Source organism: Physeter macrocephalus, chromosome 16 (assembly GCF_002837175.3).
Source record: "Physeter macrocephalus isolate SW-GA chromosome 16, ASM283717v5, whole genome shotgun sequence".
NCBI lineage: Eukaryota > Metazoa > Chordata > Mammalia > Artiodactyla > Physeteridae > Physeter > Physeter macrocephalus.
The window spans coordinates 39,641,691-39,661,347 of NC_041229.1; the positions used below are offsets into that span (position 1 = coordinate 39,641,691).

Genomic DNA, 19,657 nt, shown 5'->3' on the forward strand with positions numbered 1-19,657 from the left:
CTCCCAATTCATCCCACCCCACCCCCCCACAGCTTTCCCCCCTTGGTGTCCAATCATTCAATTTTTTTCTCAACATACACACTACTACTACATTAATATTCAAAATAGTAATTTTTATTGTCATTTTACTTGCTCCAAATTCTTCAGTTGCTTCCAATTGCCAATTGCCAATCAAGTAAAGTTCAAATGATTGGAGGACCTCTGCAATGGATATCCAGTTTACCCCAATTCTCTCTGCATTGCTCTATGTGAGTGCCCGTTCCCCATGCAAATCCCCCACACCAGTCATTCACTCTCTGGTCTAATCACTCTGCTTTATGGCAGATGCTTTGCATTAACCCCTGCATCTAAAATTTCCCTCTCTTTACAATTCACTTATATAAATTCTACCATTCTTTAAGACCCTACTTAAATTGCACTTCCTCTGTGAAGTCTTTCTGGTTATCGTAGCTCTCTCTGAATGTGCAGAGAACTCACTGTCTGGACAACTCATCTAAATCTTATTTGTAATTTGCAAAATCACTTCTCTTCTCCTGTGCATTCAGCATCTTTCTCTACCTGAGATCGGGAACATTGTCTTAGACCTCCCTGCATCCCTTATGTCACTTAGTACATTGTGCTGTCACATATTACATAAAATATTGATTGAATATAGCTTAATATTTCATATTTTATAAGGAGCTTCTGAATTCTGGAAGGCTACTAAGAAATAATTTTCAATGTTAATTTTCATTATTTTGTTTATGGAGAAATACTGGTCAATAGAGAATGTTCATATCAAAGAGTTTTTCGTATATGGTCCACACAAATTCTTTAGGCAAGCCTCAAGTGCATTGGTTTGGTGGAAGAATGAATGAATGAATGAAATTTACAATGAAAGAAACAAAGGGTATCTTATTGACCACAAAAACAATTTTTAAAACACTCCCTCAAACATTAAAAGGTTAATAGGATAGATTCCTGCTGGGGATGCGGGCCCGGATGGCCGCAGGAAGCCAAGGATACAGCATTACATTTAGTCTTCATGTCTCCATAGGCTCCTCTTGGCTGTGACAATTTCTCATACTTCCCTCATTTTTGGTGACCTTGACAATGTTGAGGAGTACCGCCCTGTTCTACAGCCTCAGAGTCTTCTGCTTCAGTTGGCAGAAAGGGAAAAAGACAGTGGAGGAGCCACTTCAGATTCATAAAAACCCCAGCTGAGGAAGTAATATCTTGGAAATTTTTGAATATTAAAAAATACATGCTGCTGGATTGTTGGGGAAAGAGTGAATTTAAAGAAAAACCTTGGGGGAGACCTTCAAGATGGTGGAGGAGTAAGTCGTGGAGATCACCTTCCTCCCCACAAATATATCAGAAACGTCTAAATATGGAACAACTCCTACAGAACACCTACTGAATCCTGGCAGAAGATCTCAGACTTCCCAAAAGGGTCTTGGTGCTCCAGCCGGGTGTCAGGCCTGTGCCTCTGAGGTGGGAGAGCTTAGTTCAGGACATTGGTCCACCAGAGACCTCCTGGCTCCATGTAATATCAAATGGCAAAAGGTCTCCCATAGATCTCCATCTCAATGCTAAGACCCAGCTACACTCAATGACCAGCAAGCTACAATGCTGGGCATCCTATGCCAAACAACTAGCAAGACAGGAACACAACCCCACCCATTAGCAGAGAGGCTGCCTAAAATCATAATAAGGTCACAGACACCCCAAAACACACCACCGGCCGCGGTCCTGCCCACCAGAAAGACAAGATCCAGCCTCATCCTCCAGAACACAGTCATTAGTCCCCTCCACAAGGAATCCTACACAACCCACTGAACCAACCTTAGCCACTGGGGGCAGACACCAAAAACAACGGGAACTATGAACTTGCAGCCTGTGAAAAGGAGACCCCAAACACAGTAAGTCAAGCAAAATGAGAAGACAGAGAAACACACAGCAGGTAAAGAGCAAGGTAAAACCCACCAGACCAAACAAATGAAGAGGAAATAGGCAGTCTACCTGAAAAAGAATTCAGAGTAATGAGAGCAAAGATAATCCAAAAACTTGGAAATAGAAAGGAGAAAATACAAGAAACGCTTAACAAGGATCTAGAAAAACTAAAGAGCAAACAAACGATGAACAACACAATAAACGAAATTAAAATTCTCTAGAAGGAATCAATAGCAGAATAACTGAGGCAGAAAAACGGACAAGTGACTTGGAAGATAAAATAGTGGAAATAACTAATGCAGAGCAGAATAAAGAAAAAAGAATGAAAAGAAGTCAGGAGAGTCTCAGAGACCTCTGGGACAACATTAAACGCACCAACATTCGAATTACAGGCCTCCCAGAAGAAGAAGAAAAGAGAAAGGGACTGCAAAAATATTTGAAGACATTATAGTTGACAACTTCCCTAATATGGGAAAGGAAATAGTTAATCAAGTCCAGGAAGCACAGAGAGTCCCATATAGGATAAATCCAAGGAGAAACATGCCAAGACACATATTAATCAAACTATCAAAAATTAAATACAAAGAAAAAATATTAAAAGCGGCAAGGGAAAAACAACAGATAACATAAAAGGGAATACTCATAAGGTCAACTGCTGATCTTTCAGCAGAAACACTGCAAGCCAGAAGGGAGTGGCAGAACATATTTAAAGTGATGAAAGGGAAAAACCTACAACCAAGATTACTCTGCCCAGCAAGGATCTCATTCAGATTCGACAGAGAAATTAAAAACTTTACAGACAAGCAAAAACTAAGAGAATTCAGCACTACCAAACCAGCTTTACAACAAATGCTAAAGGAACTTCTCTAGGCAGGAAACACAAGAGAAGGAAAAGACCTACAAGAACAAACCCAAAACAATTAAGAAAATGGTAATAGGAACATACATATCGATGACTACCTTAAATGTAAATGGATTATCTGCTCCCACCAAAAGACATAGACTGGCTGAATGGATACAAAAACAAGACCCATATGTATGCTGTCTACAAGAGACCCACTTCAGACCTAGTGACACATACAAAGTGAAAATGAGGGGATGGAAAAAGATATTCCATGCAAATGGAAATCAAAGGAAAGCTGGAGTAGCAATTCTCATATCAGACAAAATAGACTTTAAAATAAAGACTATTACAAGAGACAATGAAGGACACTACATAATGATCAAGGGATCAATCCAAGAAGAAGATATAACAATTGTAAATATTTATGCACTCAACATAGGAACACATCAATACATAAGGCAAAGGCTAACAACCATAAAAGGGGAAATCAACAGTAACACAATCATCATAGGGGACTTTAACACCCCATTTTCACCAAAGGACAGGTCATCCAAAATGAAAATAAAGAAGGAAACACAAGCTTTACATGATACATTAAACAAAATGGACTTAATTGATATTTATAGGACATTCCATCCAAAAACAACAGAATACACATTTTTCTCAAGTGCTCTTGGAACATTCTCCAAGTTAGATCATATCTTGGGTCACATTTCAAGCCTTGGTAAATTTAAGAAAATTGAAATCGTATCAAGTATCTTTTCTGACCACAATGCTATGAGACTAAATATCAGTTACAGGAAAAAATCTGTAAAAAGTACAAATACATGGAGGCTAAACTGTACACTACTTAATAACCAAGAGATCACCAAAGAAATCAAAAAATACCTAGAAACAAATGACAATGAAAACACGACAACCCAAAATCTATGGGATGCAGCAAAAGCAGTTCTAAGAGGAAAGTTTATAGTGATAAAATCCTACCTCAAGAAACAAGAAACATCTCAAATAAACAGCCTAACCTTACACGTGAAGCAATTAGAGAAAGAAGAACAAAAAAACGCCAAAGTTAGCAGAAGGAAAGAAATCATAAAGATCAGATCAGAAATAAATGAAAAAGAAGTGAAGGAAACAATACCAAAGATCAATAAAACTAAAATGTGGTTCTTTGAGAAGATAAACAAAATTGATAAATCATTAGCCAGACTCATCAAGAAAAAAAGGGAGAAGACTCAAATCAATAGCAAAAGCAGTTCTAAGAGGGAAGTTTATAGCAATACAATCCTACCTTAAGAAACAGGAAACATCTCGTATAAACAACCTAACTTTGCACCTAAAGCAATTAGAGAAAGAAGAACAAAAGAACCCCAAATTTAGCAGAAGGAAAGAAATCATAAAGATCAGATCAGAAATAAATGAAAAAGAAATGAAGGAAACAATAGCAAAGATCAATAAAACTAAAAGCTGGTTCTTTGAGAAGATAAATAAAATTGATAAACCATTAGCCAGACTCATCAAGAATAAAAGGGAGAAGACTCAAATCAATAGAATTAGAAATGAAAAAGGAGATGTAACAACTGACACTGCAGAAATACAAAAGATTATTAGAGATTACTACAAGCAACTGTATGCCAATAAAATGGACAACCTGGAAGAAATGGACAAATTCTTAGAAATGCACAAGCTGCCGAGACTGAACCAGGAAGAAATAGAAAATATGAACAGACCAATCACAAGCGCTGAAATTGAAACTGTGATTAAAAATCTTCCAACAAACAAAAGCCCAGGACCAGATGGCTTCACAGGCAAATTCTATCAAACATTTAGAGAAGAGCTAACACCTATCCTTCTCAAACTCTTCCAAAATATAACAGAGGGAGGAACACTCCCAAACTCATTCTGCAAGGCCACCGTCACCCTGATACCAAAATCAGAAAAAATCTCACAGAGAGAGAAAACTACAGGCCAATATCACTGATATGAGCATAGATGCAAAAATCCTCAACAAAATACTAGCAAACAGAATCCAAAAGCACATTAAAAGGATTATACACCATGATCAAGTGGGGTTTATACCAGAAATGCAAGGATTCTTCAATATGCACAAATCAATCAATGTTATACACCATATTAACAAATTGAAGGATAAAAACTGTAAGATCATCTCAATAGATGCAGAAAAAGCTTTTGACAAAATTCAACACCAGTTTATGATAAAAACCCTCCAGAAAGTAGGCATAGAGGGAACTTACCTCAACATAATAAAGGCCATATATGACAAACCCACAGTGAACATCATTAGATGTACCATTTTCTTAGATTAGAACTAGAACAAAAAATTTCACAATATGTATGGAAACACAAAAGAACCCAAATAGCCAAAGAAATCTTGAGAAAGAAAAATGGAGCTGGAGGAATCAGGCTCCCTGATTTCAGACTATACTACAAAGCTACAGTAATCAAGACAGTCTGGTACTGGCACAAAAACAGAAATATACATCAATGGAACAAGATAGAAAGCCCATAGATAAACCATGCACATCTGGTCACCTTATTTTTGATAAAGGAGGCATAAACATACAATGGAGAAAAGACAGCTTCTTCAGTAAGTGGTGCTGGGAAAACTGGACAGCTACATGTAAAAGAATGAAATTAGAACACTCCCTAACACCATACACAAAAATAAACTCAAAATGAATTAAAGACCTAAATGTAAGGCCAGACACTCTAAAACTCTTAGAGGAAAACATAGGCAGAACACTCTATTACATAAATCACAGCAAGATCCTTTTTGACCCACCTCCTAAAGAAATGGAAATAAACAAATGGGTCCTAATCAAACTTAATAGCTTTTGCACAACAAAGGAAACCATATACAAGACCAAAAGACAACCCTCAGAATGGGAGAAAACATTTGCAAACGAAGCAACTGACAAATTATTAATCTCCAAAATTTGCAAGCAGCTCATGCAGCTCAATGTCAAAAAAACAACCCCGGGCTTCCCTGGTGGCACAGTGGTTGAGAGTCCGCCTGCCGATGCTGGGGATCAAAAATGAGCAGAAGGCCTAAATAGACATTCCTCCAAAGAAGATATACAGATAGCCAACAAACACATGAAAGAATGCTCAACATCACTAGTCATTAAAGAAATGCAAATCAAAACTACAATGCGGTATCATCTCACACCAGTCAGAATGGCCATTATCAAAGAATCTACAAACAATAAATGCTGGAGAGGGTATGGAGAAAAGGGAACCCTCTTGCACTGCTGGTGGGAATGTAAATTGATACAGCCATTATGGAGAACAGTATGAAGGTTCCTTAAAAAACTAAAAATAGAGCTACCATACGACCCAGCAATCCCACTACTGGGCATATACCCTGAGAAAACCATAGTTCTCAAAGAGTCATGTACCACAGTGTTCATTGCAGCTCTATTTACAATAGTCAGGATATGGAAGCAACCTATGTGTCCATCGACAGATGAATGGATAAAGAAGATGTGGCTCATATATACAATGGAATATTACTGAGCCATAAAAAGAAACGAAATTGAGTTATTTGTAGTGAGGTGGATGGACCTAGAGTCTGTCATACACAGTGAAGTAAGTCAAAAAGAGAAAAACAAATGCCATATGGTAACACATATATATGGGATCTAAAAAAAAAAAAAGTTATGAAGAACGTAGGGGCAGGACAGGAATAAAGATGTGGACGTAGAGAATGGACTTGAGGACATGGGGAGGGGGAAGGGTAAGCTGGGACAAAGTGAGAGAGTGGCATGGACATATATACACTACCAAATGTAAAATAGCTAGCTAGTGGGAAGCAGCCACAGCACAGGGAGATCAGCTCAGTGCTTTGTGACCACATGGAGGGGTGGGAGAGAGAGGGTGGGCGGGAGACGCAAGAGGGAGGAGATATGGGGATATATGTACATGAATAGCAGATTCACTTTGTTATAAAGCAGAAACTAACACACCACTGTAAAGCAATTATATTCCAATAAAGATGTTAAAAAAAAGGATTATAGGATAATAGCAATACTTGTTGGTATCACACTGTACATTTTATAATGCTTTCACAGACATCTTTGCATATGATTCTACAATAAGAAGTCACAGGAGTCTGCATCCACTTAATGAATGTTAGATTCAATTTGAAAAAATACTATATGCTGCGGGAGCCCAGAGAAAATTATTCAGGTGTCAGCGGAGGCTTTACTTAAGAGGTGACATTAGAGTTAGAGTTTGAAGGAAAAAATGACATTATACTGGACAGGGTGAGAAAGGAATTCTGCGTAGAGGGGGCTTAAGTTATATCAGGCTGTCCTTGAGCCAGAAAGTTTAACCTTCCTTGACTAGTTCATCTCCAATGAAAGAGAGTCCTGCTGGGACTTCCCTGGTGGTCCAGTAGTTAAGACCCTGTGTTTCCATGCAGGAGGCACGGGTTGGATCCCTGGTCAGGGAACTAAGATCCCACATGCTGCGTGGTGGCCAAAACAAAACAAAACAAAAAGAGAGTCCTGCCATATTCCCTTTTCAAAACTGTCTGCTTCATATGTGCAAGCACCTTACTCTCTTCTCTGTCAGCTTAGTATTTCTCATGGCATTTAACGCTGCAGCTTGCACATAGTAGATGCTCATAAAATGTTTGATGAATGAATGAATCTAGTGCTTTGATTTAGCCAGCAAATCACAAAGCAATAAATATTCCTCCATGTCTCAGCTGTACACATTACAGGGCTCAGAGCTCCTTAAGTGATGCCAGTATGCTATCTATGCAGTATGTGCTCATAAGAGCAGTGCCTAGACTACAAATGAGATCACAGCAAAAAGCCTAATAGGTGCCTCTCTTATGAGAGGCTTAGAAACACCAGCAAAGAGAGCTTAACTGCCAGAGGCATTTAGGGGAAGACCACTGAATTTATTATAGCCTTGAGGACCATAATCCCAAAGAATTTTTTCAGCTGCTATAAAGTAGCGCCTCTGTTGGCCCTTCACCTTGGGGTGAAAAATACCACTTTTGCAGTTACCAACATTGTATTGCCCCAGCATGCCAGCTGCAGAAGAGAGGAAAACCATGAGCCAAGGTATAAATGCTCCAAAAGAAATCATACAGGAAAAGAATGATAGATTTGACTTCATGAACATTTAAAACTTTTGTACGGAAAACAGGACCATAAACAAATTTAAAAGTAAAAAATAAGCAGTGGGTAGGGGGATATTTTAGCACATATGACAAAAGATTAATATGTAAATACCTTTGATAAATAAGAAAGAAAAAAGTAAATATCCCAGTAGAAAATGTGCAAGGGACATTTATAGGTTATTCACAGAAGAAATACTACTGACCCATGAACAAATGAAGAAAAAAGAAAAGTTCAACCTTAATAGTAATCAAGTGATACTGTTGTTCATTTATGAGATTGGTAAAGACTAGAAAGACTAGTAATTATCAGTGTTGTCAGATGAACAGGGAAAAGGGAATGCTCACACACTATGTGTGAAGAGTAACAATTTCTAAAGGAGAATTCGGCAATGTATGTCCATAGCTTAAAAAAAATTAAACTCTTCAACCCAGGAATTCTAAATCTAGTAGTTTTCCGAAGGAAATGTCAGACAAAGTACAAACATTTCTATAAATTGATGTTTATGAGTGTTTAGCAAAAAATAGGGAAAATATAAGTGTTAATAAAGACTGTTGGTTAAGTAAATTGTAATCTCCTTACAAAGGACACTGGAAGGATTAACAACGATGTAGTAGATCTATATTCACTGACATATAAATTTATTTCTGGTATATTAACAAGTGGAAAAAGTAAACTACAGGGCAGTGTTAATAGATTGATTTCATTTTATATATAACATAAGCATTTATATATTAAGGTCTAGAAAATAGGAAGGATATTCATCAAAATGTGACACCATTATCTCTAGAGGTAATTACTAATTTTAAAATTGAATTATATGTATCTTCTAATTTTTAAACATTTTTTTCTGAGGCTATGGACAATTTAGGAAACATTGTATTTCAGTAACGTATTCCAGCTTATGTCCACAGCTACTGGCCACGTTTAGCAATCTTACTAATCTCAAATGGCTGCTAATGCCTTGATTAGTTTCTTCTCAGATTTAAGGATCGTGTGTGGAGAACACTTACGATTTACCCTTTTAGGGAGTTTCAGGTATACCACACAGTATTGTTGACTGTAGTCACCATGAGGTATATTAGATCTCCAGAACCCATTCATCTTGCATAACTGAAACTCTGTATTCTTTGACCTCTCAAGTGTTCTCACCACCACCACAACAAAAATGTTTACGTGAGGTAATAGATATGTTAATTAGCTTGAGTGTAAGGTAATCACACCTTACAAGTATAGCAAAACATCAAGTTGTACCTCTTAAATATATACAAATCCTATTTGTCAATTATACCTCAATAAAGCTGGGGGTAGGAGCAGAGAAGAATAGTAACCTTGTCTTGTTCATCTTTGTCTTCTCAGGAGAGTGTCTTATACATATTAACTGAGCAGCTCAACATTTGCTGAATTGAATTTAACTGGAATAACCCAGTGGACAAATGTGAGGTTTGCTTAAGGTTGATGGGAACAAAAATGTGTTATGAAAGCAGCCCTGGAGAGCTGCAGCCCTGACCTCATAGTGATTGTGTGTAGATAGTCAGTATCCAAGTTGAATCACACATTATTTCTTCTATGTTTATCCCGTTGACACATTTTCTTTTTATATTCTTGTTTTTACCATGTTAGGCCAAACTTTTAATATGTCATAACTCTAATGTTGCCAATGCTTCTTAACTGGCATCCAGTAGCCAGAATCTCTCCATTGTGTCCTTCTGCACACAGACATCATATTTATCTTCCTAAACCACTGCACTGATTATGTCACTAGTGTGCCTAAGGATCTAGAAGGACTTACTCTTGCCTTCTAGACAATCCTTAGTCTTGCCATTCAAATATGATTGCCTGGGGCCCAATCTGCCTCTCTAAGGCATCTCCTTCATCACTCCTCTGACATGAGCCTAAGGTCCAGCTAAGTAAAGACCTATTCCCAAGGAACCTGAACCAAATCATTCAACAGGTATTTGTCAACAAATGTTTATCATTCATCTTTCATAGGATTTTGTACCTATCATTGCATTGTGTCTCAATATAAGGAAGAATGTTCTCACAGAGCAGCCAAGAGATGAAACAAGCTGCTACAATTACTAGGTTGGGATTAACATATACACACTACTATATATAAAATAGGTAATCAACAAGGACCTACTGTATAGCACAGGGAACTATACTCAATACTCTGTAATAACCTATATAGGAAAAGAATCTGAAAAAGAATAGACATAAGAATATGTATAACTTACTTTACTGTACACCTGAAACTAACACATTATAAATCAAATATAATCCAATATAAAATAAAATAAAAATTTTAAAAAGAATTCAAGAATTGGATGGGGGATTGGCCCAGATTATCTATAAATTCCTTTTCAGTGCTAAAAATTTATTATTCTATTTACAATTGCCCATGTGTTTTTCCCAGTTCATGTTGCTTCCTCTGCTGGAAAACCTTTTTCCCCTTCTTCATCTATCAAATTCCTAACCTTTCTAGGCTCAGATTAGGGACCACCTCCTCAGGAAGCCTCTTTGCTCCAGCAAAGTGATAAAACACTTAAAGAGCATTTATCATTCTGCCTCAAGTTTTATTCATTTTGTAAATGTCTAACTATATTTAACTACGAGATTCCAGGTTCATAGAAGGTCTTATCATTTCTTTCAATCACCTCTTACCTGGTTCATAGGGATGTGATTAATAAATACCTGTTGATAAGATGCAAAACGGACATTACACATTTTTCCTATGTTTAATATTTAATTAAATATAACACGTACAAGAATCTATCCAACAGCAGGCACTGAATGAGCACCATTGATTGTGTGGTTTAATTGTACCATTGTAAGCACCTCTACACTGGTCTCTGTCCTTTTTACCTTGAAAGTGATCACTGACTTGGCAGGTTATCATCCACTTCCCAGGATTCTCAACTATCATTTCTGTTGTCAGGAAGGTGGCTGGGAAGAGGTTGACGACATCAGTCCGATGGCCTCTGCTGATGAAGGTGTTACCATAAAAATAGATGGAATGGATATCTATCTCATTCCCCATTCCAAATAGGTGCCAGGACACCGATTCACCAACACACATATCAGGCTCGGGGAAGTTTCCAAAGAGGTATCCATTGAGCGCTGAAAAACAGAAACACTAGTGGAAGAGATTCCCCTGCAGAGGCGAGCAGGTCCAGAAGAAATGGTAACACATGCTCTAGCACAGTTGAAAATTAGCACAGATTATTGCTTGTAATGTTTTTGTGCAGAAAGGCATGATTTCTTTGGTAAAATACAGTCCCAGAAAGGAATGAAGAGCATTAGTCTTTTCAAGAGAAAAGCACTCAATAAAAGTGATCAGCAACATGAAAACAGCCTTCGAGCTGTTATGTGAACACAATGAGATCAGGAGCAAACAAAAGCACTGTTCATACTTCCAGGACAGCTTGGCCACCTCTTACCTCCATCTCTATTTACATATTTACCTTCCGCACCAGATCTGTTCCTTGTAATTAGAAACCCTGTCTTACCTCACAGCGGGAAAGCTGACACATAGTAGCTACTTAAATGACAAAAACATGCAGCAAGAAGAAAAGGAAAATAACTGATTAGAAGGGACTTATGAGACATGTTACTTTTTTTGCCATTTCTCCCATCCCCATCCCCTGCCTCTTTAACCACCAATTTGTTCTCTGGATCTATGAACTTGGTTTTGAGGGTTTTGTTTGTTTGTTTGCTTAGATTCCACATATAAAAGAGGTCTTACAATATTTGCCTTCCGTGTCTGACTTATTTCACTTCGCATAATGCCCTAAAAGTCCACCATGCTGTTGCAAATGGCGAGATTTCATTTTTTTTATGGCTGAATAATTTTCTATTATTATATACCACAATTTCTTTATCCATTCATCCATCAATGGACACTTAGGCTGTTTCCATATATTGGCTATTGTAAATAATGCTGCAGTGATCATGGGGGGTGCATATATCTTTTTGAATTAGTGTTTTCATTTTCTTCAGATAAATACCCAGGAGCAGAATTGCTGGATCATATGGTAGGCTTATTTTTAGTTTTTTTAAGGAAACTCCATACTGGTTTTCATAGTGGTTGTACCAATTTACACGTTTTTTCTTCTCTTTTTGATAATAGCCATTCTAACAGGTATGAGGTAATATCTCATGGGGTTTTCTTGTTTGTTAGTTTTTAATATTTATTTATTTATTTGGCTGTGCCAGGTCTTAGTTGCAATGTGTGGGATCTTTTTTTTTTTTTTAGTTGCAGCATGCATGTGGGATCTAGTTCCCTGACCAGGGATCGAACCTGGGCCCCCTGCATTGGGACCTCAGAGTCTTAACCACTGGACCACAGGGAAGTCCTTCTCACTGTGGTTTTGATTTGCATTTCCTGATGAGTAATGATGTTGAGCATCTTTTCACATACATATTGGCCATCTCTATTTCTTCTTTAGAAATATATCTATTCAGATCTTCTGCTCATTTTTAAAAAATAAGATTGTTTGCTTTTTGCTATTGAGTTGTATGAGTTCTTTATATATTTGGATATTAGTTTCTTATCAGATATACAATTTACAAATATTTTCTCCCATTCAGTAGGTTGTCTTTTCATTTCGTTGATGGTTTCCTTTGCTGTGCAGAAGTTTTTAGTTTGATGTAGTCCCACTTGTTTATTTTTGCTTTTGTTGCTTTTGCTTTTGGTGTCAAATTAAAAAAATCATTACCAAGACCTATGTCAAGGAGCTCACCACCAATGTTTTCTTCTAGGAGTTCTATAATTTCAGATCTTATATTCAAGTCTTTAATCCAATTTGAGTTAATATTTGTGTATGTGTGTAAGACAGTGGTCCAGCTTCATTCTTTTGTATATGGCTCTTCAATTTTCCCAACACCATTTATTGAAGAGACTGTCCTTTTCCTGCTGTATATTCTTACATGGGTTTATTTCAGGGCTCTCTATTCTGTTCCATTGATCTCTGTGTCTGTTTTTATGCCAATATAATACTGTGTTAATTACTATGGTTTTGTAATATCATTTAAAATCAAGGATCACGATGCCTCTAGCTTTGTTCTTTCTCAAGATTGCTTTTGCTATTCAGGGTCTTTTGTGGTTCCATACAAATTTTTGGATTGTTCTAGTTCTGTAAAAAATACCATTGGGATTTTAATAGAGATTGCATTGTGACTATAGATTGCTTTGGGTAGTATGAACATTTTAACAATATTAATTCATTCAATCCATGGACACAGAATATCTTTCCATTTATTTGTGTCTTCTTAAATTTTTTTTATTAATGTCATAGTTTTCAATATATGGTTTTTTAACCTCCTTGGTTAAATTTATTCCTAGGTATTTTATTCCTTTTGAGGCAGTTGTAAGTGAGATTGTTTTCTTAACTTCTCTTTCTGATAATTCATTATTAGTGTAAAGAACTGCAACAAATTTTTGTGTATTTATTTTATATCCCTCAAATTTACTTAACTTATTCGTTCTAACAGTTTTTTTGGAGCCTTTAGGGTTTTCTATATATAGTATCATGTCATCTGCAAATAATGACAGTTACTTCTTCCTTTCGGATTTGGATGAATTTATTTTCCTTCCCTAACTGCTCTGGCTTGGACTTCCAATGCTATGCTGAATAAAAGTGGCAACAGTGCACATCTTTCTCTTGTTCCTGATATTAGAGGATTAGCTTTCAGCTTTTCACCATTGAGTATAACGTTAGCTGTGGGCTTGTCATATATGGTCTTTATTATGTTGAGGTATGTTCCCTTTATACTCTTTTTGTTAAGAGTTTTTATTATAAATGGATGTTGAATTTTGTCAAATGCTTTCTCTGTGTCTATTGTGATGATCATATGATTTTTATCCTTCTTTTTGTTACTGTGGTATATCACCTTAATGGATTTGTGGAAGCTGAACCATACTTACATGGTTAAAATCCCGTGGATTAATAAATCCCACTAAATCACAGTGTATGAACCTTTTAATGTATTGTTGAATTTGGCTTGCTGATATTTTGTTGAGGACTTTTGCATCTGTGTTCATCAGGAAGATTGGCCTGTATTTTTTCTTTTTCTGTGTGGCATCCTTGTCCACTTTTGGTATCAGCACGATGCTGGCTTCATAAAACATGTTTGGAAGAGTTTCTCCCTCTTCTATTTTTTGGAAGATTTTGAAAAGAATTGGTATGAATTCTTCTTTGAATGTTTGGTGGAATTAACCAGTGAAGCCATCTGTTTCCTGGACTTTTGTTTGTCAGAAGGTTTTTGATTACTGATTCAATCTCCTTTTAGTATTAGTCTGTTCAGATTCTATTTCATCCTGATTCAGTCTTGGTAGGTTGTATGGTTCTTATCCATTTCTTATAGGTTATCCAATTTGTTGGCATATACTTGTTCATAGTAGTCTCTTATGATCCTTCTTATTTTTGTGGTGTCAGTTATAATAGCTCATCTTTCATCTCTGATTTTATTTATTTGAGACTTTTCTCTTTTTTCTTAGTGAGTCTAGTTAAATGTTTGTTAATTTTGTTTATCTTCTCAAAGAACCAGATCTCCGTTTTATTGATTTTTTTATTGTCTTTTTAGTATCTATCTCATTTATTTCTGCTCTAATCTTTGTTATTTCCTTCCTTCTAGTAACTTTGGGCTTAATTTGCTCTTTTTCTAGTTCTTTGAGGTGTAAAGTTAGGTTGCTTACTTGAAACTTTTTTTGTTTCTTGAGGTAGGCATTTATCACTATGAACTTCCTTCTTAGAACTGCTTTTGCTGCATCCCATAAATTTTGATATATTACATTTCTGTTTTCATTTGTTTCAAGTTTTTAAAAAATTTCTCTTTTGATTTCTTCTTCAATGTTTTGGTTGTTCAGCAACAAGCTGTTTAATCTCCACATGTCTGTGAATTTTCCAGTTTTCTTCATGTAATTAATTTCTAGTTTCACATCATTGTGGTCAGAAAAGATGCTTCATATAATTTCAATCCTCTTAAATTTATTTTTTAAGACTTGTTTTATGGCCTAACATATCTATCCTGGAAAATGTTCCATGTGCACTTGAGAAGAATGTGTATCCTGTTGTTTTTGGATGGAATGTTCTATAAGTATCTGTTAAGTCCATCTGATCTAACATTTTGTTTAAGGCTAAAGTTTCCTAACTGATTTTCTTTCTGGATACCTACATTGATATAAGTGGGGTATTAAAGTACTTTACTATTATTGTATTGCTATTTGTCCCTTTATGTTTGTTAATATTTGCTTTATATATTTAAGCACTTCTGTGTTGGGTGCACAAATATTTTAAATGTTATATATTCTTGTTGGATTGGCCATTATGTAACACCCTTCTTATTATAGTCTTTGTTTTAAAGTCAATTTAAAGTCTGATATAAGTGTAGATACTCCAACTTTCTTTTGGTTTCCATTTGCATGGAATAGTTTTTTCCATCCCTTCAGTGTCAGTCTATGTGTGTCCTTACAACTAAAGTGTGTCTCTTGTACATAGTATATAGATGGGTTTTGGTTTTTTTGCTGTTTTTTTTTTTTTAACCCATTCAGCCCCTTTATGTCTTTTGAATGGAGAATTTAGTCCATTTACATTTAAAGTTATTATTGATAAGTATGTGCTTATTTCCATTTGTTAATTGCTGTCAGTTTTTGTAGCTCCTCTCTGTTCCTTTCTTCTTCTCTTGCTCTCTCTCTTTGTTTTAGGTTCTGACAGGGATTATGTTTCATCACTTTCTTATTATTCTCATTACGAAGTTATAAATCTTGGAAAACTAGGTTTAATATTTCTGTGTGTTCTGTATCCTGTGTAGTGCCAGATACACAAAAGGCAGTCAGTATGTACTTGATAACGTGAGAGGCACTCACCATGCATTTTGTTACTCCTCTGGAAAACAGCATCTTCTTTGTCAACTGAATCAGGGTCAGTGCAGAAATGTCTGATATTTTCCTCAAGGTACCAGCTTTGATTCTCATCCACAAGAGTAAACATTATAACAAACTCTTGATCCACATTAGTCCTTGTCCCTGAATATTTATGCAGGGTACCTATCAGGCACATTGAAAAGAGTAAGAAAAAAGTTCAAAGTGGACTAAATCAAGATGAGCTTTTCTTCCTGCCAATGGTATCAGGTAAGTTTGAAAGACCTACATGTACAAGAGTAACCCACAACATAAAATCAGTGAAAGGCTTTGATGGAAATGATAGAACCATAGAAAACTCATAAAACAGAAATCCTCACAACCACATACTTGTAAACCTGGCTGTCCTTAAAGGAAGTATACTTTATTGACAGAGCACAGATACACTAAATCAATTAATAGGGAATAAAATAGCAAAGTGATTATGTGGGTGAAATAAAAAAGCATTCCTGGTCATTTGACTACATTTTACACTTTCCTATGTGTGGTGTCAGTGTGTATTTTTTTTTAAAGCACATAAGTTTCAGAATGCTATGATTTTTTTAGTCAGAAGCCTGAATTATTGTCCCTATTATGGATCTTCTATGTTAGAAGAATTTCTTTAATCTTACAGAAAGTTTGGAAGAAGAGGCACACTCTGTGTGAAGCAAGGGAGGTAGGCAAGACGACCTGAAGATTATATACGCTTTTCAACACACCTGGGAATAGGCTCCTAGGGACAGAGAGGGTGGGGAAGAGACGTCTTACCCTCTTTGCACACCAGCAGTGGGCCAATTAGCCCAGAGCAGATGTCCTTAGGGGCATCGATGTGCGAATGGTACACTCAGGTCAGTCAATTTGCATCTGCTGGGGCAGAAGCATATTCTTCTCTCACTGGCCAGACATAGGTATAGTTTTTGCCAGGAGGAACATTGTCATCATCCTTCTTCCTTCCATATGTTCCATCTGGGTACAGGGCTCCTTCCAAGAAAATATAAAACATAGTTAAAATGCAGAGATCACACACTATAGTGGAAAGAGCTAGAGCTTTGAAATCAAACACACATGAATTAAAATTTATTTGCTATGGGACTTGAGGCTAGTTACTTAAATTCTTGCTGCCTTGGTTTTCTACCAGTAAAGCTGAAATGTTTATTACCCCCACAGAGATGTAAAAACTACATGAGGCAGTGTATATGAAGTGTCCTGCACAGAGCCAGATGTTTAATAAATATTCATGAAGACCCCTTCTGACAGGCCTCCCATACCAATCAGGAAGACTTCAATCTACTTCACTTAACATCAACTGAAGAAGAAAAGGAGAAGCAGCAGAAGAAATAACAAACACTTCTTGGGCACTTACTACACATTCAGCACCTAAATTTGAGACCTGAGAGATTTTGTGTCTCATGAAAAAGATATGCTGACCTCAAAGCTAAGCAGGTATAGAAGTGAACACTCAGCAGCCAGGCTTAAAAATAAAAACAAGGGGAAAAAAAGAGCAGAAACCTTAGTGGCCAACACACATAAGGAATACAGATTTCACAGGTTTAACCCGGACAAGTTACTAAACAAAAAAGCAAGTAACATAAACAAACTTGGATGATGGAGGGATCAGAATCCAGAATCCAAAGTTGCTACAGTATATTCTCAATAATTTCCAGTTTTCAACAAGAAAAACAACAGCCACAACAAAATGAGACATGCAAAGAAATAAGAAAGTGTGATCCATACTCAAGGGAAAAAAAGCAGCCAATAGAAACTATCTCTAAGTGCTTCTAGGTGTTGAATTCAGCAGATAAAGACTTTAAAGCAGCTATTATAAATATATTCAAGCAACTGAAAGAAACTATGTTTAAATAATTAAAGGAAAGTAGGACAAATTATTCAACAAATAGAGCATCTCAATAAGGAGATAAAATTTATACATTAAAAAAAAGAACCAAGTTGGAGTGTTGGCATTGAAACATACAATAAATGAAATAAAATATTCACTAGAGTGGCTTGGCAACAGATTCAAGATGGCAAAAGAATTAGTGAACTTGAAGAGACATTGACAGAATTATCCTATCTGAAAAAGAGAGGGTTAAAAAAATTTGAAGAAAATAAACAGAACCTCAGAGACCTATGGGACTAAATCAAGTATATTAACATGTGTGTAATGTAGTGTGCCAAAAGAGAGCAGAAAGAAATGTGGGCAGAAAAAAATATGTGAAGAAATAATTGCAGAAATTTTTTACCAAGTTTGATGAAAAACATTAACTTACACATTAAAGGAGCACAACAAACCACAAGTAAAATACAAAGAATTCATACACAAATATATTGTTGTCAAGATGTTGGGGAAGAAAAAAAGGCAAAGAGAAATGATCACATACTAGGGAGCCCCAACCTGATTAACAGTTGACTTCCCATTTAAATATTTGATATGAGAAGACAGTGGGATGACATACTAAAAGTGCTAGAGGAAAAATACCAATGAAGAATACTACATCCAGCAAAACTAGCCCTCAAAACAATATGGCAAAATAAAGATGCTCTAGATAAGCAAAGATAAGTGAGTTTGTTGCTAGCAGACCTGTCTTACAAGCAATACTAAGAGTCTTTCAGACTAAAAGGAAATAACGCCAGCGAATGTGAATCCACAGAAAGAAGTGAAAAGCACCAAAAATAGGAAAAATGGGAGTTAATATAAAAGATTCTATAAATATATTTTTTCCTTTTTTATCCTAACTTCTTTAAAATTCATAAGATAATATACAGTTCCAAGTATAACATCACATTGTTGGGTTTACAGAGAGAGAGATGTAATGACAATATAACAATAATAGCACAAAAGAGGTGGGTGAGAATGATGCTCTGTGGGAGCAAAGCTTTTATACATTTCCAGAATTAAGTAGGTAAAAAATATGAAGTATATTGTGATATGTTAAAATGCATATTACAATTCATAGGCCAACCAATAAGAAAAGAACTCAAAATATATAGTTAAAAAATCAACAGAGAAATATAAATAGTAGATTTTAAAATATTGTTTCACACCACAGAGGACAGTAAAGGAAGAAGAGGGGAATAAAAAAGACAGAATGCATATAGAAAATAATAAGCAAAATAAGTGTAGCTCAAACCAATCAATAATTACATTAAATGTGAATGGTCTAAACACTCCAATCAATATGCAGAGATTGTCAAATGGACAAAGAAGTAACATCCAACTATATGCAGTCTATATTTTAGATTCAAAACACAAATAGATTGAAAGCAAAAGAATGCAAATAGCAACACTATGAGAGCTGAAGTGGCTCTCAATAACAGAAAAACTAGATTTTAAGACAAGAAATGTAATGAGAGACAAAGATAGATATTTCATAATGATAAAAGAGTCAATAAATCAGGAAGATAAAACAATTATAGAGGTATTCATACCTAACAAGAGTCTCAAAACACATAAAGCAAAAACTGACATAACTGAAAGGAGAAATACACAACTCAACAGTAATTGTTAGAGATTTCAATACCCTTCTCTAAATAACTGGTAGAAAAACTAGGCAGAAAATCAGCAAGGATATAGAAGACTTCAACAATGCTGTCAAACAACTCAAGCTAACTGATACCTATAGAACATTCTACCCAATGACTGCAGAATACACCTTCTTTACAAGGGCACATGGAACATTCTTCAGGATAGAAAGTAAGCTACACATAAAATAAATCTCAATAATTTAAAAGGAATAATACTTCCATCCAAAAACAACAGAATACACTTTCTGCCCAAGTGCACATGGAACATTCTCCAGGATAGAGCACATCTTGGGTCACAAATCAAGCCTC

The 19,657-nt window shown here is 36.0% G+C and overlaps 1 protein-coding gene across 1 annotated transcript in view; it reads right to left on the minus strand.

Annotated features, from left to right (window-relative positions):
* HEPHL1 (hephaestin like 1) overlaps nucleotides 1-19,657 on the minus strand; it is a 92,610-nt gene that overhangs the window by 51,862 nt on the left and 21,091 nt on the right. Inside the window, 4 exon segments of the mRNA XM_024131757.1 lie at nucleotides 7,674-7,839; nucleotides 10,792-11,046; nucleotides 15,794-15,973; nucleotides 16,595-16,807. Coding sequence (XP_023987525.1) covers nucleotides 7,674-7,839; nucleotides 10,792-11,046; nucleotides 15,794-15,973; nucleotides 16,595-16,807 — 814 coding nt within the window.